The sequence below is a fragment of the Eucalyptus grandis genome, chromosome 5 (genome assembly GCF_016545825.1).
Source record: "Eucalyptus grandis isolate ANBG69807.140 chromosome 5, ASM1654582v1, whole genome shotgun sequence".
Lineage (NCBI taxonomy): Eukaryota > Viridiplantae > Streptophyta > Magnoliopsida > Myrtales > Myrtaceae > Eucalyptus > Eucalyptus grandis.
This window is the reverse complement of record NC_052616.1, coordinates 8339136-8362343: the sequence shown is the minus strand read 5'-3', so window position 1 is coordinate 8362343 and position 23208 is coordinate 8339136. Positions and strand designations below refer to the sequence as shown.

The 23208-nt window shown below is 43.0% G+C and overlaps 3 protein-coding genes across 3 annotated transcripts; 1 reads left to right on the top strand and 2 right to left on the bottom strand.

Annotated features, from left to right (window-relative positions):
* Window positions 1-3899: 3899 nt before the first annotated feature.
* On the bottom strand, window positions 3900-5684 carry LOC104443837. The gene is made up of 6 exons (XM_010057380.3): window positions 5326-5684; window positions 4983-5094; window positions 4817-4898; window positions 4678-4729; window positions 4491-4545; window positions 3900-4404 (listed from the first exon to the last, which is right to left on the bottom strand). The coding sequence occupies exons 1-6, from the start codon at window positions 5680-5682 to the stop codon at window positions 4226-4228; spliced, it is 837 nt and encodes a 278-aa protein (XP_010055682.3). The 5' UTR covers window positions 5683-5684; the 3' UTR covers window positions 3900-4225.
* Window positions 5685-6556: 872 nt separating this feature from the next.
* LOC104446035 (putative pentatricopeptide repeat-containing protein At3g25970) lies at window positions 6557-8986 on the bottom strand. The gene has a single exon (XM_010059949.3). It carries the CDS (start codon window positions 8984-8986, stop codon window positions 6557-6559), a length of 2430 nt encoding a protein of 809 aa, XP_010058251.2.
* Window positions 8987-17513: 8527 nt separating this feature from the next.
* Window positions 17514-21470, top strand: LOC104443836. Its single transcript, XM_010057379.3, is given in 5 exon segments — window positions 17514-18290; window positions 18659-19008; window positions 19011-19171; window positions 20448-20990; window positions 21091-21470. Coding segments are annotated over 5 exon segments (1551 nt in total). The 5' UTR covers window positions 17514-17892; the 3' UTR covers window positions 21190-21470.
* Window positions 21471-23208: the final 1738 nt, after the last annotated feature.

The window sequence follows — 23208 nt, the reverse complement described above, 5'->3', positions numbered from 1 at the left end:
CTTGGGCCAATGGTACCGAAGGTTAGGCGGGTCTTGACAATGCTGATAGAGGTTGGGCAGGTTGTGCTGGAGGTTGGATAGGTCCCGATGGAGGATGGCCAACTCATATAGGAGCAGGATGTGCAAGAATAGTTTCCTCCCTCTCTAGTACGCAACTCATCTCCTAAGAATATCCTTGAGGTAATTTCTCCTACCACATCCTGTAATCTTGATGATTCAATTATATCTGTTGGATGTAAGTTACCTGTCAGGCATAACCATGGTACGCCTTCAAATAGATACTCACCAAATATGAAGGAAAGAAGATCAAGATATCCCATTACGAATTATGTGTCAACAAAGAGATTGTCAGAGCGGCAAAGACACTAAAGGCATTTGTGTCTAATTTATCTTCAGTTCATGTTCCTAATAGGGTACAAGAAGCCTTGGAAGACCCAAAGTGGTTCAAGCAATTAAAGTGGAAATGGAAGCATTACAGAAAAACAATAATTGGAGGCTTGTGGATGGCCTGAAGGAAAAAAAAAACCAAGGGGGGTGTAAATGGGTTTTCTCTATCAAATACAAGATGGATGGGTTCATCAAGAGATCAAAGCAAGGCTTGTAGTAGAGAGATATACATAGACATATGGTGTAGATTATCAAGAAATGTTTCCGCCAATTGCAAAGCTTAACACTATTAGAGTTTTATTGTCTCTTGCGGCCAACTTAGATTGGCCACTACACCAATTTGATGTCAAGAATGCCTTCTTTCATGACGACCTTGAAGAAGAGATCAACATGGATATCCCACCTGGGTACAATGTTCCCTTACAGTTAGGTGTTGTATGTAAGTTGAAACATTCTCCGTATGGATTAAAACAATTACCTCGTGCTTGCTTTGGTCATTTTAGCTTAGCTATGAAAAGATATGGCTACTCTCAAAGCAACTCAAACCATACACTATTCCTTAGGCGACGCCAAGGAAAGGTAACGACTCTAATAATTTATGTGGATAATATGATTATAACAAGGGATGATTTGGAGAAGATTTCTTCAAAAGAGATTGACAGCAAGAGTTTGAAATGAAGAATCTTGGGGGACTCAAGTATTTCTTAAGAATTGAAGTAGCTAGATCAAGAGAAGTCATATTTCCTTCTCAAAGAAAGTATGTACTAGATTTACTGACAAACATGGGAATGGTAGACTGTAAGCTAGTTGATACTCCAATGTTGAAAATCACAAACTTGGAAAATATCCAGATCAGGTATCAACCAATAAAGAGACATCAAAGGTTAGTGGATAAGTTAATCTATTTGTCTCATACTTGTCCAGATATTGCATATGTTGTGAGCATTGATAATCAATTTATGCATGCACCTAATGAAGATCATATGGATGTTGTGATTCGAATCCTTTGCTTCTTGAAGTCTACTCCAGAGAAAGGACTTTCTTTTCAAAGAATGGTCATCTTGAAATTGAAGGTTTTACCGATTGGGCGAGGAGTGTTTCTAACAGGAAATCAACATCAGGATACTTTACTTTTGTGGGAGGGAATTTAGTCACTTGGAGAAGCAAGAAACAAAAAAGTAGTGGTGTTGTTGAGTACAGAGGCTGAATTTAGGGGGATGGCAAAAGGACTTTGCAAACTTCTTTGGCTTAAGAGATTGATGTTGGAAATTGGCTTCACTCCTAAATCTGAGATGAATTTGTTTTGCCACAATAAGGTAGTTATCGATATTTCTCACAATCCAGTTCAGCAAGATCGTACCAAACATATTGAGGTAGATTGACATTTTATCAAATAGAATCCAGATACCAAGATAGTTCAATTTCTGTTTGTTAATTCTAATGACCAACTAGATCGTACCAAACATATTGAGGTAGATTGACATTTTATCAAATACTAACAAGATAAATTTCTGTTTGTTAATTCTAATGACCAACTGATATATAACAAAGGCTGTATTGATAGGATCTTCTACAGCACACTTGACCAATTGGGCATCAAAGATATTGATGCACCAACTCAAGGGGAAGTATTGGCATGAGCTATAAATTAGAACTAAATAGGAAGTTTTTTATACTAATTTGTTACTTGTTATACTTCCCGATTTAAAAGGGATTGTTAGGATTAGCCTACAACAAGGTTCTCTTGTGTGTGTATGTTTTTTTTCTTTTTTCTTTTTTTTGTATACACACAGAGAACAAGAATCCGTTTTTCTCCGAAATCTTTCCTAATCTTCATGAGATGCGTCTGTAATGAGTAACTTGAAAGGAATGCAAAATCGCAAGTTGAATAAGGTGAAGAAGATGAAACAGTCACAAAGATCAACAAAACATGGGGGCAAAAATGCGGTTCTCCTCCAGAACCGTTATTCTCCAATGGCACAGGCTGTAGATTTCGTGACAACATTGAGTACGAAACTAGGAGTCTATGACAGCAATGTGACTCCTCATAGGCTTAATTCCCCGCCTATGTTAGCATTTCAAGGTTGAATACGCAAGAAACCGATACGGTTTGCCAAATAATTTGTTGGACAAAACTGACGGAAGCTTCCCTGCCAAAATCAAATTGTATTGGTCGATATTCGACGAATACTCTACAGTTAACCAGAAGCATCGCTGCTCCAATGTTCACTTCACGAGAAGTAGCAGCTCATCGGTAATTTACTGAAAAGCCAACAGATAGCTCCACTGATGAGGCATAACCAGGTTCAGAGTCTCTCCGTGAAAGCATTTGTCCAAATAACTCTTGCGGCTGCACTGAGATTTTATTTTTATGTGGTTGTGACTGGTCACCGGCGAAAAAGAAGTTCAGAGTTCCTTTAACCTGATTCCAGCTTGAACCAGGTTCCTTCACCAACATCTTTTATTTCATCTCTTTCCTCAATTCTCTTGCAATACTCCAGTACCCTGCTGCAGCATTTATATTTGATAGCAGAACATAAGCAGAATCATTTTCGGGTTGCAGCTCCAGAAGCTTCCTACCTTGGCCTGCAAGGTTCCCAAGGTCAACATCTCCGGAGGTGGCAGGCGGAAAGGAGAATCTGTCAAATCCGAGCATCAGGATTTGTGGGCATGGTATCGATCATCCTCTTTGCATCTTCCATGAGGCCAACCCATCCGAGCATATCAATCACGTCGGTATAATGCTCTGTACGCAGAACTACCCCATGAAGTTCAAGCATAGAGTTTAAGTTTGCCCTTCTTCCACCAACCCTACATGGCAGCATGAACGAAGTACTGCTAGATAAGTTATCTTATCAGGTCATCATCCACCTCGAGACATTTCATGGAATAGCTTCATAACTTCACGGTCTCAACTGTGTTGAGCATAATCATCAGGCCATTCCGAGCAACCAAATTAGCTCTCGAGATATTTTTATAAGCCTTCTCTGCTTCATTGATGCTTCCACACTTGCAATAGACATCGACTATGGCACTTCCTATAAAACTGAATTGATCAAAACCATTCTTGATACAAAGGCAGTGAACTGTGCTCCCTTGTTCTAGGTTGGCTTTCCTTCATTTTTTGCTGCCATGGAAGTTTCATTTAGCGTTTCATTCATGCCTATGAAATCAAGAGAAATTTGCCTGGAGTGCATTGGAAGGTTACATTACGTTTCGTCTGTTGGCTTTCATGTATTCTGATGAAGATTTAGGATTATAGGCATGCCCGGAAATGCCTGTGCACTGTGCAGCAGAGTCGACAAACCAAACCAAGGATTTTTCATTATCTTTCTCAAATCATTCCATGAATAATTCGGTTCTTTTGTCTGCTGGCTATGGAGTTGTTCCTATTTTTTTCTCCTGTATGTGTGGATGGCAGGATTGCTAGGATCATCTTGGAGATGCCGATTCTCATCATGAAACAAGCGTACATGCTCGGGCTGGCTCTGTTTTTGCCCGCGAAGAGCACACAAAAGCAAATCAACTGCATTAAAGGATCATGGGGTAATATACATGTTCCTTGTTTTTTCCCCCTCGGTACAACTTCACAATCTTGGCAGTGACAAAAATACAATAAATCAGGTATTTTGGCAAGTTTGACACCACTTAAACAAGGGAAAAGCGACTCAGGAATGCCAGACCCACGCAAAAAGACTGAACCCATTGTGGCCTTCAGCAGGCCGCCGCTGCCACCCCTGCCTGGACCACTGGTGCTTCTCTCTGTGTTGGAAACCTGGAATAGTCGCGATAGAAGTGATGACTGACAGGCGATCTTCGATGCGGTATTAATGTCTGGCTAGTGGAAGAAAAGTTTAAGAATGAAGATAATCATGCTGAGAGCATAGCTGAGCATTCGGGCCATTAATTTCCAGGAGTTTATGTAGCTTTCTAGTAGGGTGCTGATAAATGGCGCCAGAAAAATGTAGTAGATACGCATTGCCCATTGCACGATTGCGTGAGGACTCTTGAGGAACCCTGCATGAGATGCGTGCTGCATGAGTGAGATCTGCTGTGATAGTTCTACGTAAATAGAATTTCGGTTCTTAATGAATGTTACGCACTTTCAGTCTGTGTCGGAAAATTGTCAAACAACGACGTGATATTCTTCAAGAGAATCTGTTGTCCGGATGAGGAGGTAAAACAGTTGATCAGTATGATTGGAGGCGGACGTTAGATGGTCGGGTAAAGAGATATTGTGTGGACTTGAGAGATTAAAGAACGTTTCTTAGTTTGTTTCAGTAAAATTACCAGCACTATGCCTCCTGGTTTGATCGGCGACTCGACAAAGACTTGAGCTTTCCTGCACGTGATAGTTCGGTATCTAAGACTATCACTGTTCCATATGCATGTATGCAAGAAATTTCGTTGAAGATGTTGAAATTGTCACCTGATGACCAGTCTGTCTCCGTCTTTCGAGCATTCATAGAAGCTGCAGCCTCTTGTAAAAGGAATCTCATTTCCTTTCCATTCTGCCACAACAAATCGGAGACTTCTTGAAGTTAGACAGTTTCGAATTGCGCAGGTAAATGTGGGAACCAAGGCAGGATGAGTACCTAGGTGCCAATTTACCCATGCCGTTTTGTCGTCGTCACTGATGTGTTTGGGGTTGAATTTGACATGGTTGCCCATACTGGAAGTGAGTTGTTTGAAGAAGAGCAAGACCTCCTGCGTTAACTTTGGCTTAGGCAACTCAAGAAAGGAGCATTAGACAAGAATAGCAATAGCAAGACGTGGATCCTCTACTCCGTACAGCGTTTACTGCCTTCGGTGTCTCCATCGATCGCAACTATTGATTTATGGATATGAGGCTGTTATCAACGATTGCGACCTGTTGAGACACCAGAGGGAGAACGGCGCGGAGCAACGGATCCTGCCACTAACTAGTACACGTGAAACCTTGTTCCCCTTGAATGGTGTGGGAAAGGAGTAGTCCTCGAAGCAGCAATCTTCCGAGATGATCTCCTCCAGCGCCTGCCATTTTTTGTCATTGATGCGTTCATACAGTTGGCTTGCTCTCTCGCCCGGGGAATTTGATCTCGGTGTAGGGTGGGTTTCGTTCCTCATAGTACACGGTAGGGTGAGCTTGCGACGATCATGAATTCGGATGCCTTGCATCTTAATCTCCTTTTGAGCGAATTGAGATCTCCTCTCGAAGATTGAAGTATTGAGGGCAATGCCACCGTCGCCAGTGCCGGAGTTCATGCGTGATCTACACGACGAGGGGAGACAGGAGAAGGTGATGGTGTGAGCCATTTGCCCCCAGGCCGAAATGGGTCAGAGTCGTTACTCAACGGCGAGATTAAAAACAAAGGGATGACTTGAAATGTACGGAAAATGAGTTGAGTGACTGAAGGGAGCAAAGGATAAAGCTGATTCTTGCTTTGTGCTGCCATATGCCTGATCATCTGCGTCCATGTTCCTTCCCTGGTATGAAATCAAGGAATCTGAACATGGAAGGACCGACTCCAGGCCATCCAGGAGATGTATGAACACGAGAGAAAAACAACAGCCTTCTTGTCCACTTGCACAGATTACATCTAATATAATGCATATGGATCTTGTTCAATTAGATTTTCATAAAGAATAAACCAGAAAAAGACACTCGAGCTGACTAGGACAAAAATTTTGCAAAAAGACTGGGTAAGTCGTACGTCATAGGAAAAAACTCGCGTAAACAGCACCTAGACAAAGAATGAGATGCGTCCATAAAGAGTAACTTGAAAAGAGAACGCAAAATTGCGAGTCAAATACGATAACGATGAAACAGTCACAAAGATCAGCAAAACATGGGCCAAAAAATTGCTGTTCTCATTCAGAATCGTTATCCTCCAATGGCACAGGCTGTAGATTTCTTGTGACTATATAAAGTACAAAACTAGGAGTCTATGACAGCAATGTGACTCCTCATAGGCTTAATTCCCTGCCTAGGTTAGTATTTTAAGGTTGAATACACAAGGAACCGATACGGTTCACCAAATAATTTGTTGGACAAAACTAACGGGAGCTTCCCTTCCAAAATCAATTTGTTATAGTCGATATTCAATGAATACTCTACAGTAACCAGAAGTATCGCTGCTCAAATATTCACTTCACAAGAAGTAGCGGCTCCTTGTAATTAACTGAAAAGCTAACAGATCAGCTCCACTGAGGAGGCACAACCAGGTTCAGATTCTCTTCGTGAAAGCATTTGTCCATATAACTCTTGCAGCTGCATTAAGATTCTCTCTCTATCTGGGTGTGACTGGTCATCAGCGAAAAAGAAGTTCAGAGTTCCTTTAACCTGAATCCAGCTTGAACCAGGTTCCTTCACCAACATCTTTTCTTTCATCTCTCTCCTCAACTCCCTAGCAGCGCTCCAGTTCCCTGCTGCAGCATTTATGTTTGATAGAAGAACATAAGCAGAATCGTTTTCAGGTTGCAGCTCCAGGAGCTTCCTCCCTGCAAGGTTCCCGAGGTCTACATCTCCATGGAGGTGGCAGGCAGAAAGGAGAATTTGCCAAATCCGAGCATCGGGATTCATGGGCATGGTATTGATCATCCTTTTAGCATCTTCCAAGAGGCCAACCCGACCAAGCAAATCAATCATGCAGGTATAATGCTCTACACTCGGAACTACCCCATGAAGTTCATGCATAGAGTTTAGGTAAGTTTGCCCTGCTTCCACCAACCCTGAATGGCAGCATGAATGGAGTACTGCAAGATAAGTTATCTCGTCAGGCCGTAATCCAACTTGAGACATTTCATGGAATAGCTCCATAACTTCACGGTCACAACCGTGTTGAGCATACCCCATCATCATGGCATTCCGAGCAACCAAATTAGCTCTGGAGATATTTTTATAAGCCTTCTCTGCATCATTGATGCTTCCACACTTGCAATAGACATCGACTATGGCACTTTCTATAAAACTGTCTTGATAAAACCCATTCTTGATACAAAGGCAATGCATTATTCTCCCTTGTTCTAGATCTGTTAAAGCTCCAAAAGCTTTAAGGAGGATGCTAAGAGTCGTGCTATCTACTGCAATGCACGAATGCCATGTTCTTTGAAACAAAACCAGGGCATCATCATGATATCCAGTGCTCATCAAGGTGACTAGCAACGAATTAAGATGCAATGCCTTGATTTGGTCAAGCTTAGCAAATATTTTCTTAGATTGATCAACCCTGTTGCATTTTCCATAAGCACTGACCAAAGCGGAGATCATGGAATCATCAAACATGAAACCGAGCTTAATTATTAGGGAATGAATTTGTGCTACCGACTCTTGCAAATTTGACTGGGCAACCACTTCAAGGATGCTTGCTAGAGCATAGTTATTTGGCAACACCCAACGAGAGCGCATCTTTGAGAACGCTTCAAGACACTGACACAGAAGATGATTCTCAGAATATGCAGCAATGAGGGAGTTCCACGAAATAGGATCCGGTAGACACATTTCATCAAACACAAGCATGGCATCGACAATCTGCCCCCACTTTCCATACAAGGAGATCAAAGCATTACCAGCTGAAACCAATTGCATATGTCCCCTTTTGAAAGAAAGAGCATGGATTTGCTTCCCAAGATTCAAAAACTTGACATCTATAATTTGTGACAGTAAATTGATCACCGTGAATTCGTTAACCACCACACCTTCAGAGTGGAGCAATTTAAACAACTCGGAGGCCTCAATGCCATCAGAAGCAGCCAAAATCCTTTCCGACCATGAAACAACATCCGGCTCAGAAATTTCATCAAACGCCTTGACAGCATCTGCTTGGCTTCCACACCGCGAATACATATGCATAATCGAATTACTCAGATGCAACGAACATCCAGACAACAAACCCATCTTCAAACCAAACCCATGAACCTGTCCTCCTTCCCTACCATCAAGCAAAGCACCGAGAACAGCGGTCATGCTATACTCATTCACCTCCAATCCCAAACGGCGCATTTCCACAAACAACTCCTTCGCACTCTCAAACTCCCCATTCCACACATACCCACTAACCATAGCGACCCAAACCACATTATCCACGCCCTCACACTCCTCAAAGCACTTCTCCGCCGCCCCAACCTCGCCGCCGCCGGCGTAATTCTCCACGAGCCCGCTCACCACATACGCGCCCGAAGAGAACCCGTACTTCAAGCAAGCCCCGTGAACGATCTCATTCTCCCAAACGCTCCCGCAAGCCTTGACCAAGGCACTGAAGGTGTACGCATCGGGGCGGAGGCCCCGGCGCCTCAGCTCGTCAAGAAGGGCCAGGGCGGGCCCGGGGCGGCGGAACGAGGCGAGGCCGGAGATGAGGGCGTTGAAGGCGACGGCGTCCGGGGAGCGGGTGTCGGAGAGGAAGAGGGAGGAGCGGGAGAAGTCGCCGTCCCTGGCGGCGCGAGAGATGAGGGGCGTGGAGAGGAAGGGGTGGAGGGGGTGGCCGGACTTGAGGAGGAGCGCGTAGGCCTGGTCGGCGAGGAGAGGGGAGAGGGCGGGTGGCGCGACGACGGCGAGCTCGAGGGCTCGAGGGATTAGGGATCGGGAGACGAGGGACCTGATGCTGGCGGCGAGCGACTTCATGCATGGCGTCCGCCGTCGCCGTCGCCGCCGCCGTCGTCGAGAGTAGCTGGAGAAGAGGCGTTCCCGCCAGAAAAAAAGCAGCCCGTTTGTACTGGCTTCGAAGCCGGCTGTTGCCCCCTTTTTTAAAGAAAATGAACTTTTCTAAATATTATATCCTATATATATATATATATATATTACAAAAAATAAATATAGAGAAAATTTCAAAAATGGAGTCAAAGAAAATCTTGTTTCAAATAAAAATCCGAAGCATTTATATCAATTTCGAATAGGCCCAAAATGGTTATATTTGTTTCAAATAAGAATTTGACTTTTCAGTGGTCAAAGGTATTTTCATCGTTTTCCATTTTCTCTTTTTTTTCCTTTTTTCTTTCCTTTTTTTTTTCATTCTACTTCTTCCTCTTCGTCAGTGGCCTACTAGCCATTGGTGATGCCCATAGAGGGCTGGGCGAGAGTCGCCCTTGCCCAATTCAATGAGGGCCACCATGCCAGCCACAAGTGAGGGACGGTGTCGCCTACCCTCGATGAGAGCTTGACAACCCTCGCTCACTATTGTCGAGGGTCGTTAGGCCCTCACTAGCGAACGACAAGGGTCATCGAGCCCTCACTAGCCCAAGATGAGGCCGACCCTTACCAGATCTAGGGAGGGTGGCCATTATGGCCGCCCATCCCAGCAGTCGTCCGCCGACACCAGAAAAGAAAATTTGGATGAAAACACCATTGATCGGTTAGAAAATTTAGTCGGTTGGTGACCGGTGAAATCGAACCCTTATTTGAAACAACCAAGGCCACTTTAGGCCCATATTTGCAACAACCAAGCTATTTCAAGTTTTTATTTGAAATAAAATTTATTTAGTGCGCTTATTGAGAAAATGAGGTATTTCATGTCCTTTTTTGAAATTTTTATATATTAATCTTTTTTGTTGAAGAAAATTATATACCCATTTACATGTTTTAGATATCTGTTATCAAATAAAAGCGCACAAATCCTAGTTTACTGGATTTTGAGTTGCAATATATTTCCAACATAATTTTTTCTTTTATTTTCTTTAATTGATCAAGCAAATCGAAAGGTAAAAATCCACATAAATTTTGATTTTAAATGTTATACGACCAAATGTATGTGGCGTGTATCCTGAAATTTAATTTCTGAAACACAATTAACTGTTTTGTATTTCTGATGCATCCATGACATGTACTCAGAATTAGTCAGTAAAATCAAACTTGGCAAAAATTTGAACATTCAAGTTTTTTTTTCTCCAAATTTCCAAGCTTATCTAACTAAGATTAAGAGTGACATTATTATATTACTAGGATTCTTAACTTTGCCCAAAATTTTAAATTTCTCTGACGAATATCTGGTCCCACATCTAATTCCAATTACTATAAGAGAGAGATTTCAATATGGCATATTTGAAGAATTCGACCAATGAGAAATTAGAGGGAATTCCCATAAAACGCTCATCTTTAGAATCAAGTAGCCTCACAAAAATTTTCCCTCTCTCCTGACCCAGTCAACATCTCAGAAAAAAAAAATCTAAAATAAAGTTGAGATTGATGGATGTATTCCTCCAAACAAATAATCCTTTCGATTCATCAGCATGAACTTATGGGTAGGTTCGGTTCGGATTTCGAACCAGAGGCTGCTACCGACAGGCCCAAACCACAAAGTGGTGAACAGTCGTTTTCCGATATTTTCACAAGGATACCGTATGAAATGGGGAATGCACTAACAGTATGAACTCCTGTCCTATGCCGAAGAGGGGGACCAAACCCTCCATTCCTTTTTTTCCCTATTTGTGCATGCCACCATATACCTCATGGGACAATGACTTGATGATGAACTCTCGAAATTTTTTTGGCCCTATCTTTAACTCCAGGAAGTTCGATTTAGTCATATGTGAACAAGAGAAATTGAAACTTACAGACCCCGATGAACAATGTTTACTCAAATTTCTTTACATGCAATTATATATTTTCATCGCAATATGATCTTTGGTAGATAAATAACTCCAAAGAGTCTTTATTTTCACTCGAATCATGTATTGTGGGATCAAATGCTGTTTCTTCTGCCTAGGCCTCAGCCGCAATGGAGCAACTAAGTGAGCCTTGAAAGACAATTCCCTTGTAAGAGCTGAAAAAACTCCCCATCTTTAAGTGTACCCCGCCTCGATCAATTTTGAATTGCAAATTGAAGTATTCTCCTAGTCATGGACAAGTTTGGACAAGGACTTTAAGGTTTGATACTAAACTCTAGCCCAACCGGTACCCCATTTTCTCAGGAAGTGTAAAAAAAAAAGTCATCAACTTATTGTATTGATGCTAATTTTATCTTAGACCTTCTACGGAAAAATCAAAATAAAAAAAAAAATCGAATAATTATTAAAATATTATTAAAAATTGTCCATACAGATATGAACAGGCGTAGTCAATCTAGGATTTGTGATATTGTCTATTGAAGCTGTGGCAAGAAATGACATCTTAGAAAGAATTACCTTAAGCTGAACAATGAGAAGATGGTAATTTCCTCATTCTTTTGTTTGTTGGTCAAGATAAAAGCAAGATCAACAACTTAAAAATAAATTAAGCAACTCCTTTGCGATGAAGGATTTGGGACCCGCAAAACAAATTATTGGGATGAAAATCTTCCATACCACGTAAGCAGCTAATGTCCACATTATTAATATCTGGTTAAAATTAGCTTAAATGAGTGATATGGCACCAAATCATAAGGTTTAGGACTAACTTGCTATTAGTTTAAATGGTTGAAGACTAAATTAACATTATTGAAAAGTTTATAACTGAATTGATACCAACCTAAAAGTTTTAGGACTAAATTTACACCATTAAAAAATTTAGGACTAAATTGACATTAATCTAATATATTTAAGACTTTTTCGACGCTTTTTCCCATTTTATCGAGATCTATTTTTCGAGAATGGCCAAGGTCAGTCTGAACCGGAAGGCCTTCGGTTGTCACCTACCAACGCATTAGCGTCCACTTTTGCTAGCACGATGAGCGTCACGCATGAAAGATATGGATGGTGGATATGGAAATGCACTATGGCAGAGTGCAAGAGCAATCATTGGTGCCCATTAGAGCTTAGATTAAAATGGCAATCTTGGTGCCGGCGATTGACACATTCCATCGTTCGAATGTAGTTGGGAATTCTAGGGGTGAGGTTCTTTCATCTCTTCCCCTGTTTTTTTTTTTTTTCCAACTTTTCTCGACAAATCGAAAAATGTTAGATCAACACGTGATTTCCCTATTTGTGTTAGCACTCATAGCTTTACATGCCTTCTGTCATAATTTCTTCCTCTTCCATATCTCCCTCTCGACGGGAAAAGTGCCAAAAAAGTCCTAAACCTTTTGTTTTTGTACCGATTTAGTCCTAAACCTTTTTTTGTGTCAATTTAGTCTTAAACATTTTTACGTTGTTCTAATTCAGTCCTTTCCAGCTAATTTTGGCCGGATTTTGCTAATTGGACACCGGTCAACGACGTTGCATGAATGGCGCTGACATAGATAATTTTTAATAGTATTTTAATTTTTCCTTTTTCTTTTTTTTTTTTTTTTTCTTCTCCTCTTCTTCCTCCAGCCGCGACTGGCCACCTCGCCGGTGGCTATGAGGGCGGCCTCGTGCTAGGTGGCGAAGCTCACCCTCGCCAGATTTGGTGGGGCTCGCCCTCACCACCCAGACCTCAAGGGCAGCCTCGCGCCGAGCGGGCAAGCCTCGTTGCCGAGCGTGAGGCCGCCCTCGCGGCCACCGGCAAGGTGGCGGCAAGGTTGACCTTGACCTTGTCGGCCGTTGTCTCTGGCCGATCGCCAAGGTCCAGTGATTGGTTGGAGAAAGAAGAGAGAAGAAAAAAAATATAAAGATAAAGATAAAAATAAAAATAAAAAATAGAAAATATTATCAAAAGTTTGTTCACGTCAACTTGGTATCTAGTCAACAAAGCTCGACCAAAATTGGTTGGAAAGAACTGAATTAACACAACGTAAAAAAGTTTAGGACTAAATCAGCACAAACACAAAAGGTTTATGACTTTTTTTTGCACTTTTCCCCCTTCTCGACTCTTATACTTCCTCCTTTAAGAGAGTACAAGCATATTCAGGTCTGTCATGCATGAATTCATCTAGAATGGGTTCCGTTGCCGATTTCATGGTCTATATTTAATGGAACTGCTTACCCTGGCCAATAAGGTCGTATCGCCCTCTTAGACCGGCGTGTCTTGGACCTCTGCATTTCGCTCTGACAACTCCTTCGACTTTGACCGGCTTCTCTTCCAATTGGCCCGCGTATAGATTGATTCGGGGGAGCTGAGGAGATTAGGGAAGTGTCATGGTTAGTGAAAATACAAGCATGGCCTATCAGGTGGCTTGCTTAGGGGGTCATATAATTGTGTTTGTGTCCGGGAAATGAGTATGGTTTGAAGCTTACTTTTAGTGGCCCTTAAAGTCAAAGGGATCCACCAGGAGCACTAATGTCCGTAAAGTGTACAGTGCTGGGGGAGAAAAGGACCGGACGATTCTCAACTGTCGCTTCTTTTGGTCCTCAGCTGTACCCAATGTCTGGAGAACACGATGCCAAGGAGAAAATTTGGACCATGAATTGCTGCAACATCTTCGCGATTTCAGCTAAAATTAATCAAAAATATCACTTTAGAACTTTGCATCAAAACTGAATTGACAAGCTTAAAAAGTTTAAAAATGAATTAGCATATATACAATATGTTTGGAATTAACTATGCAGTTTGTGCATTCAATCCACAAAAGCATTTTCCACTTGTCTTTTGTCAATTGAATCGAAATAGAAAATGACAAAAGTCACTAAAAATCCTAAAATGCACCTATTACGACATATATATCACAAACTCATGTAATACATTTACTCTCTATTAAAATTTTGTCGATGGAAGCTTTTAAAAATCTGCCTACATAAATGCTAAAAAGCAAAAATTACATGGCACCCACATAATTTAAGTGAAATATTATGTTTTGACTGAAAAATATTTTAGAGGAAGTTGACAGAGAGTAAAAGTATCATAAAAATACAAGTTTGAAATATTTTATGTAACAAAAAAAGTTTGTGGTAGATGTGTCATGATTGGCATAATTTACGATCTTGTATGTCACAAAAGAAGGTTCAGGTTAAATGTGCCGCAATTTATATAATTTGAGTGTTATTATTATTATTTTTTTGTGAATTTTCCCTAGTAGAAAATTGGAAATTCCCACATGAGAAGTTTCTATTAAAGAATAGTCGATTCAAGTTGTTGCCTTTAGTTCTCGAAAGGCGGAAAAGCAATCTTTCTTCTGTTCTATTTTACCTGACTACAGAACGGAAAGAATTTTCATAGTACGTACGATTTACCTTTTCTTAGATGTGGGCCACATTAGTCCCACTTTTGCTAATATTTGAAGAAACAATGCCATGTGCATTGCCCAATTTATATGCTACCAAATTTCGGGGAGACATCTACTGAAAGATTGGTTCAATCAGAGCACATGGAAGAAGATAACATGCATTCTTCGCTCGCTAATGATTTCGTTCTCGGAACCGAATATAGCATAGTAAAAAAACTTGTACAGTTCAAAAATAGCTATTTTTAATATAGACAAGTATAGAATCAAACTTAGTTTTGAAAGCAAAGGGAGTTAGCTCGTTTACTATTTTATGCAGATATGGACTTCATCGAGCAAGCATCGAGTGTGCTTTTTGGGCATTGGAAACGGCTCGATAGATAATAAGCATCACGGAATATCTTATGGGGGGACGTGAGTATGGATGATCTTTCTAGTTAGCTTCCCAGAATAACCAATCAATCGATACAAGTGATTATCGAGGGAAATTGGATCTTCGTGATCATGTTGTCTAGAGTCTAACCGTTGAAAGGGGATGGCATTTGCCAGATTGATGAGAAACATATTGGAATTTGCCAAATAAGAACAATAGGAGTGCTATAATTTTGCACAGCTTACTTAAATATTATAATTTTTTTGTCTACTCGAATGCTATAAATTTGAAAAATCAATCATTTTAGTGTCGCCGATTTGCTTTGCTAAAAAATTTAACGTGAATGCCAGTCGTCCTACGTGACTTCACCATTACTGATATTAATAATTTTTAATATTTTTTATTATTTTTTGAATGCTACGAATTTGAGAAATCAATCATTTAAGTGTCACTAATTCGTTTCGTTGAAAAGTTCAACGTGGACGCCGGTCATCCTAAATGATTTCACCAACATTGATGTGAATAATTTTAAACAATTTTTATTTTTTATTATTTTCTGAATTTTTTATTTTCCTTGACTTTCCCTTTTTTAAGGGTTAGCAAGCATTGACCGTTGCCGACTCTAGATAAAAGGGAAAAAAAAAGAAAAAATCAAAAATTTTAAAAATTAACAAAATGAAAAGAAATAATCAATGTAGGATGTTTTTTCGAAATTGACACTTAATTCTAATATGTAACCTTTTCCAACATGAAAATTAAACCATGAGATCAAGATTTATCTATTTGCCCTTCTTCAAATCGAATGGTTAGGAACAATTGATTATATCTGAAATTTTCATCACTTTCAAATTCAGGACTTAGTAGAGCTCTAAGTTTAATCTTCAAGGTTGCGAGATCGGTATAAAATCAATGCGATCATTTTGAAAATTAGATATAATCTCCAAATAATAGGAATCGAGGTCGAGCAACTTAGGATGAGGGAGTTTTGACAATAGAAATCGAAATCGTAAGGGGGAGAGGTTGGACTGGTCCTCAACTTCCAGTAATCAATCAGCAGCTAAAATTTCTAAAAAAAAAAAAATCAAAAGCTAAAATTTCCAAAGGCGGCAGAATTTCACCGCACCCCAAGTCAAAATCGATCCGACCGCAGACCATTGCCGTCCAACATCGGGAGAGATGCTCGCGTAGACCCGGATCCATGGGATCGTTGGGGCGGGCGATCGCGGCCGTCGATCTGGCGGACCTCGCGAGCGAGCGGCGGAGGAGAGGGACCCTAGGATGGCTTCCGGGCGACGCTAAGATCTGGCTGACCTCCACGGGATGAGGCCTTTTCCCCCCGGTCATCGTATCCCAGTGCGTGCGTGTGGGGTCCAGTGCGATCATCACCGTCCGTCACGGCCGTCCTCCACGTGTACATCCGGAGCCGCTGCTCGCAACCACCCTCCCCCAGCACCTCTTCCCTCCAAAGTTCCACATGCCTCCGCGCTCACAGCTGGAACAAGAAAAGTCGCCCGCAAACAAAATTAGAAATTAAAACGCACGCACCACCGCACGATTTTATATTAATTCTTGTGCTAAAAAAAATTGAGCTAATTGGAAAAGATCTCACGAAAATATTTAAATGTGAATTGTTATATATAATGTAAATATTTTTCATTAATCAATTATTTTAAGCAATGTAATCAATTAATTTTTTCATTAATACAACGAAAAATCGTAAATTGATAAACCCGAGACAAACTTCTCCCAATATAATTTTTTGATAAAGTTAATAAATGAATAGATTTTGCAGAATATATACAAGAAAGGATGCCCGGCACCTATAAGGGACACACACTCAAAAAGACAGTCAAGTCAAAGAGAGTGTAAGGGTGCCGTGATTCAAGAGAAAACCAAAAGGTAACAAGAACACGATAGAAGGAAGAGATCACAACAAAATAAGACAGCCTAATCAATCAAAAATAGAATGATGTAGATTACCGCGTTATTGTAGTCTTATATTCTTGGGCGTATTAGACACATACTTGAAAGTCATTGCCTTGTCTTTCATCGCCTTCTGAAGATGCATCTTCATTGCCGGAAGAAAAAGGTTCTAATTTTGGAATATAATGTTATTCCGCTCTTCTCTTTCCAAATTATATAACATACAAAACTAATTTTCTAACAACAAAAATCCCAAACGGGTATATTCGTGACAATTTCATCATCTATTAAATTGAATTGATATAATGAAAAACCATAAACATATGTACTTATGACAAATGGAGGATAAAATCTCAATCAGTACACTCAGCACTTGTTATTCAATTTAACAATTTGACAATAAGACTTAATAGAAACTCACGAATGATAAATTTATCATAATTATATCAGTTTGAGATTTTTTATAACCAAAAATTAATTTGTATAAAATTTGTTATAACAATACTAGTTTAGGGTTTTTCGTAGTACTACAAATCCTTAAAGAAAAACAAATATTGAGTTTATCGAGAACGATTTCATGAAGAAGTTTAAAAATGAATTGAAATCGATAAACATAAATATTTTTCATTAATTATCAATTTCAAACTACACAATCGATTATTTTTAAGATACGGTTTGGTAAAACTAGTCATCTTCTAAGAAACAAAGGAGTATCATTAAATTTCGAACGCGGCTTGCTCGTTTAACTGTTCAGATATAGCGACAGATCTGCTCGGCCCAGGTGACTAAAACCCTGTTAATCCCGAACTAATCTCTAATTTTAAAGAAAATCTAATCGCGTCGTATTCGAATTCTTTTTAAAAAATTTATTTTGTGTTATCAGTAAACTCAATTTCTCTGCATAAAGCTCCATACCGCAGACCCTGCAACCCGGCAGCCGCGCACTTTCTCTCTCTAACCCATCTCTGTCATCATCACATCTCTCTCTCTCTCTCTCTCTCTCTTCTGCAACTTTCTTCTTCCTCGTCGCCGTCGCCGTCGCCCGCTGTCGCTCTTCTCCATTATCATTCCCATCAATCTATTCTGAAGCCACCGGCGTGAAGCTCACCGGAATACGATAAGGAAGACTCCCACGAAATCTCACGCCCCCCCGGCTACAATGCAAAACCCCTGATTCCGAATGCCCGGCGGCGACATTGATAGATTGAGTGCAGCTTCTTCTTCTCCTTGTCATTCCTCGGGAAAATGAAGGTGGCCATCTGGGAGCGGGTGCCGCCGTCCGGGACTCCGACCGCCGTGGCCGGCATCGGCGGCGTCGGCCCGCAGGCCCGGGCGCTGCCGAAGCTGATGGTGTGGCTCATCCTCTTCGTGTCCGTCACCTACGTCGTCTACACCCTGAAGCTCGTCTCCTCCTCCCACGCCTGCGTCGACAGCGAGCCCTTCACCACCTCTCGCCGCCTCGCCTCCTCCTCCTCCGCCTCCGCCGCCAACTCGTCCCTCTCGTCCTCGCTCCTGCCGCCGTCGGGTCGCAACGGGACGGCCCTTGCCGAATCGGAGCAGCGGACGGAGCTCCAGCACGTCGTGTTCGGGATCGCCGCCTCCGCCAAGCTCTGGGAACAGAGGAAGAACTACATCAAGCTATGGTAAACTACCAATCGAATCGCCCCCAGAGATTGGCTTCCATAAATTTCGAGCTCGTTCGTTGCTTTTTGATTACTCAGTCCGCATGGGTTTCCACACCCGGACGCGAAAATGTCTCGAAATCAGCTCGTAATCTTCAACTGAAAATCTCTTATCTGGTCGAAGCCGTTGAATGCGCACGAGAAATGTCTCAGAATCAGCAGCACCTGGGGAAAACCTCAGATTGATTCATTTCCAATTTGAACACGGAGCTTGATCTTGCGTCCACCCACATTTTCCCAAATTTAGCTCTCCTTAATGCCGTTCAATCGGGCCCCTGTTCGACATTGTTCTGGAAACTTTCCTAATTTCGCCGATCGGTTCCGTGCAGGTACAAGCCGGAGGAGATGAGGGGCATCGTGTGGCTGGACAACGCGGTGGCGACGCGCACCGGGGAGGGCCTCCCCCCGGTGAGGATCTCCGGCGACACCTCCCACTTCAAGTACTCGAACCGGCAGGGCCACCGGTCGGCGCTGCGGATCTCGCGGATCGTCTCGGAGACGCTCCGCCTCGGCCTCAAGGACGTGCGGTGGTTCGTGATGGGCGACGACGACACGGTGTTCGTGGCCGAGAACCTGCTGCGGGTGCTCCGGAAGTACGACCACCGGCAGTACTACTACATCGGGAGCCTGTCGGAGAGCCACCTCCAGAACATCTACTTCTCCTACGGGATGGCCTACGGCGGGGCGGGTTCGCCATCAGCTACCCGCTCGCGGCGGCCCTGGAGCGGATGCAGGACCGCTGCATCCAGCGCTACCCGGGGCTGTACGGCTCCGACGACCGGATCCAGGCCTGCATGGCGGAGCTCGGCGTGCCCCTCACCAAGGAGCTAGGGTTTCACCAGGTGCGCTTGCTAGCTCAAACTTCAAAATTTAATGATTGATTATTCGCACAACACGACACGAGAATCCGACGATTTGTTCCACCCACCTTCGTTGATCTGCGTCTTACCATGTTAGGATCGACTAGTCCACGTAATTAAGTTAATTTACGATTGATCGGTTCGGATCATCAGCATTAGGTCAGCAAAGCTAAGCAAACCGTGTGACGTGTTCCAATAATCGACGCATTGCATTTTCGAAATACTCAATTAAGATGACTCTAAGCGTGGCCGCCGAACATTGGCCTCATTGATGGAAAGTGCGGTTTTGTGTGCTTAGTTTGGTGGGTTTCTCGGCTCGGTTTTTCTTCCCTTTCTTTAATTTTGGTCGTAAGGTCGTGTGGTTCCGGTCGACGAAGGGGGCCTCTTTTCCGAACCGGGGTCAGCGATTTCTCTGTAATGACAATGATTGGTTTGAAAACGTGTTCGTTGGGTCTTACTTAAGTGGACCGCTAGTCCGGGTTAGTTAAGGGATTAGCCTCTTTTTTCTTTTTTCTTTTATTGACCCTTCTTTCTGATTAATAAAATTAGCTGCCGGCTGGCTCGCGAACTGATTGATGGCGTGATTCCTTCTCTTCTTGGGGGTGGGGGCCACCGCCCCGCGTCCTAGTTTTTGTTGTGATTCGGCTAGTGTCGGTAATTTGTGACCGACGGGAGGAGTTGTATAGTGGTTCAACTTAGATAGATTTCGCCCGTCTAATCGAAATTTTCGAATGACATGTTTGACTGGGATTGCCGTTAGATCGGAGCGGATGCCGACAATTTGTTTTTGGTTCCGTTCTGTACCGAGTACGGGGGCGGGTTCTGATAAATTCACGGGGGTTGAGCTCAAACGTTGTCCGTGCCTAAGGTTCTCCAGGTGGGCCCCGGGGCGGGTGGGGTGGGGGTGGGCCCCATGCGTCGGTGGCCCAGCCCGGTTTCGCGCCCGCTCAACCCCCGCACGCGCCCCGAGGCTCCGTGCGGGGCACGCTCCTCTAGCAGTCAGTCAACGTCTCGTCAACACTGCCGAATTCGTCCCTTTCCTCTGGGCATGTGCTAATAAAATATGGGCGCAAAAAGACAAATATGATTAGAAAAGTTACTTAACATTCGCAATCGAGGTTTAGGAATTAACCATGGCCGTTTTGTCGCGTGGATTCTCTTAGCAGTAGTTAATGTTTTCAGCACGTTCTCGAGTTTCTACTTTGTAGTGTAATTTCATCAGTTGTTGATCTTGATTTTGGTGGATTTTGGCTATCAGTACGATGTGTATGGGAACCTGTTCGGTCTCCTCGCCGCCCACCCGGTCGCGCCCCTGGTGTCCCTCCACCACCTTGACGTGGTGGAGCCCATCTTCCCGAACGTCACCCGGGTCCAGGCCCTGCAGCGGCTCATGGTGCCCATGAAGCTCGACTCGGCCGGCCTGATGCAGCAGTCCATCTGCTACGACAAGGCGAGGAGCTGGACCGTGTCGGTGTCGTGGGGGTTCGCGGTCCAGGTCTTCCGGGGTGTGTTCTCGCCCCGGGAGATCGAGATGCCCGCGCGGACCTTCCTGAACTGGTACCGGAAGGCGGACTACACGGCGTATGCATTCAACACCCGGCCGGTCAGCCGGAACCCATGCCAGAAGCCCTTTGTGTTCTACCTGTCGAACGCGAGGTTCGACCCATTGGCGAACCGGACGGTGAGCGAGTACATCCGCCACCGGGTGCCCAACCCTCATTGCAAGTGGAAGATGGCGAATCCGGGGGCCTTGGACTACGTGGTGGTCCGCAAGAGGCCCGACCCCAACCTGTGGGATAGAGTAAGTAAAAACACTACTTAGCACTAGCGTTCTATTACCTGACCAATTTTTCATCGTCCGACTCGCTAACTCGTGCTCGCTTTCCGTCTGTCGTCTCCAGTCGCCGAGAAGGAACTGCTGCCGCGTGAGCTCGAAGAGGAAAGGGAGCATGGTGGTCGACGTTGGCGTATGCAGGGAAGGCGAGATGAGCGACATCTAGGGGCGAAGAAAGGGTTTTCTTTAGCAAGTTGGGTTAGCTTCTCCTCCAAGTTCCCTCTTCCCACTCTCCTAATTGTTTAATTAAAATCCCCTTTTCCTTATTATTCATCATCATCAAGTTGCCAATTTTGTAAGCGCCCCCGCCCCTCCAAAGTGGACACGATTCGTTGATTAGGGAAAAAAGAAAAAAAAGATTAGAGGAACAGCATGTGATATCAATGTACAAAATTCCTTTAGATTACACAAAACCCATCAAGGAAAAGTGCAGTTTCGATTCCTTAAGTTTCGCCTTTTGTCGAGCAGCAAATGCGTGCATGGCACGAACGTGTCGGATCCATCATGGTTCGTGGCACCGTAGATTCGAAAGGTGTCGAAAGAGGAATTACCATCAAGGGGTCTTTTCAATCGGCCACCCCTCGAAACTTTTTCTAGTCTCGTTCTGTGGTCCGATCTTCGCGATGCTTTATGGCTCGGTCGGACCGGATTCGAGGATAAGGCGACGTGGCCGGGGCAACGCTTTTCCGCCCCTTCTCTCCCTCCCTCTCTCTCTCTCTCTCTCTCTCGCATTATTATTTCAATCGCTCAAACGAACGAGGCCATGCTTTTCCGATGTTGACGTCTCCGGACATTTATGGTGGGGCTAACGGTCGTTGAATAAGGTTCTAACAGGGGACTCCATCCCGGGCCATGCTCCAAATCGTCGCCATGCATTCGACCGCCGGATCCCGTTTGTCGTGTCCTCACGGCTGTCGCCGCTCGGATCGTCTTTAGTGTCCGACCGACACGCGAGCTGTAAAAACTCGATTGAGGTCGCGTCGACCAGCGCCAGTTTGGGCGGAACGCGATGAGCCCCAATCATCGTGCGGTGCTGCGCCGCTCGGAGCGATGGGAAGTCGCTGCCGAGTGGGTGGGCGCGGGACCCATCCGACCTGTCCGCTGTTTTTTCACATTGATTGGGGCTGGCGTCGCGTTGCGGGGAAAAGTGTCGGTGGCTTCGTCAAGGACGAGGAAAATAATGGGTGTCGGGGAAGGGGCCGAGGGGCTTTCGGCTTCGAACGGGGCTGTCGAAGTGGGGGCACGCAACAGTGATCGGGACAGTGATGATGCTGCAGCCTCCTCGTTCGACGACGGTTCAACCCCACCACCGTATCGTACTGATCGAGGCGTGGAACTCGTCCCGTCCTCTTCAAGAATTAATTTTATCCGCGTAAACCGTATTTGGAATAATGAAATGAGTAGTCCAAAAATTTTAGTCAAAAGCACGATATAATCCATAAATTTTAGTTTAATATGTAATATTATTTTTAAATTTTAAATTTTTATATGTGATTCCTAAATTTTTTGTATGTATTTTATTTAGTCCTAGATTGTATCAAAATCTTCAATGTTATGATTCTATTAATTCAAGTTTAGAAATACTTCAAAGGCTAGACTGAATAGGCACTAAAATTCATTGACAACATTATATATTAGGTTAAAATTTAGAGATCATATTATACATTTGACTTGCGTTTATGAACTATTTGCCATATTTCTTGGAGAGGCCAAACATGAATCATCCAATAATATACAATTGGCCCAATTGACAATATTTGGGATAATGACATAAATAGTGTATGAACTTTCACCCAATCTGTAATATTGTCCCCGAAATTTTAATTTGTTTGATATAATACTTGAATTTTAGCGCGGCGTATAATGTTTTTCCTGAACTTTTAATTTTCTCAATGTAATATTTGAACTTTAACTCAACGCGCAATGTTGTCCATAATTTTTAATTTTTTCAATGTGATCTCTAAATTTTTTATATGTGTTCAAGTTAATCCCTAAACTATATGAAAATGTTCAATATTATTAGGGATGAGCTAGATGGACTAATCGAACCGAAAATTGCTTGGACAAAGATGCTTACACCTCTAATCTCTCCTTTGAACTTGACCAATTCCACTAGACTGCTTAAGAATTGGATTAGATAGGTCAATCCAAATCGATTCGATGTCCAGTTCCGAAAATTAAGAAT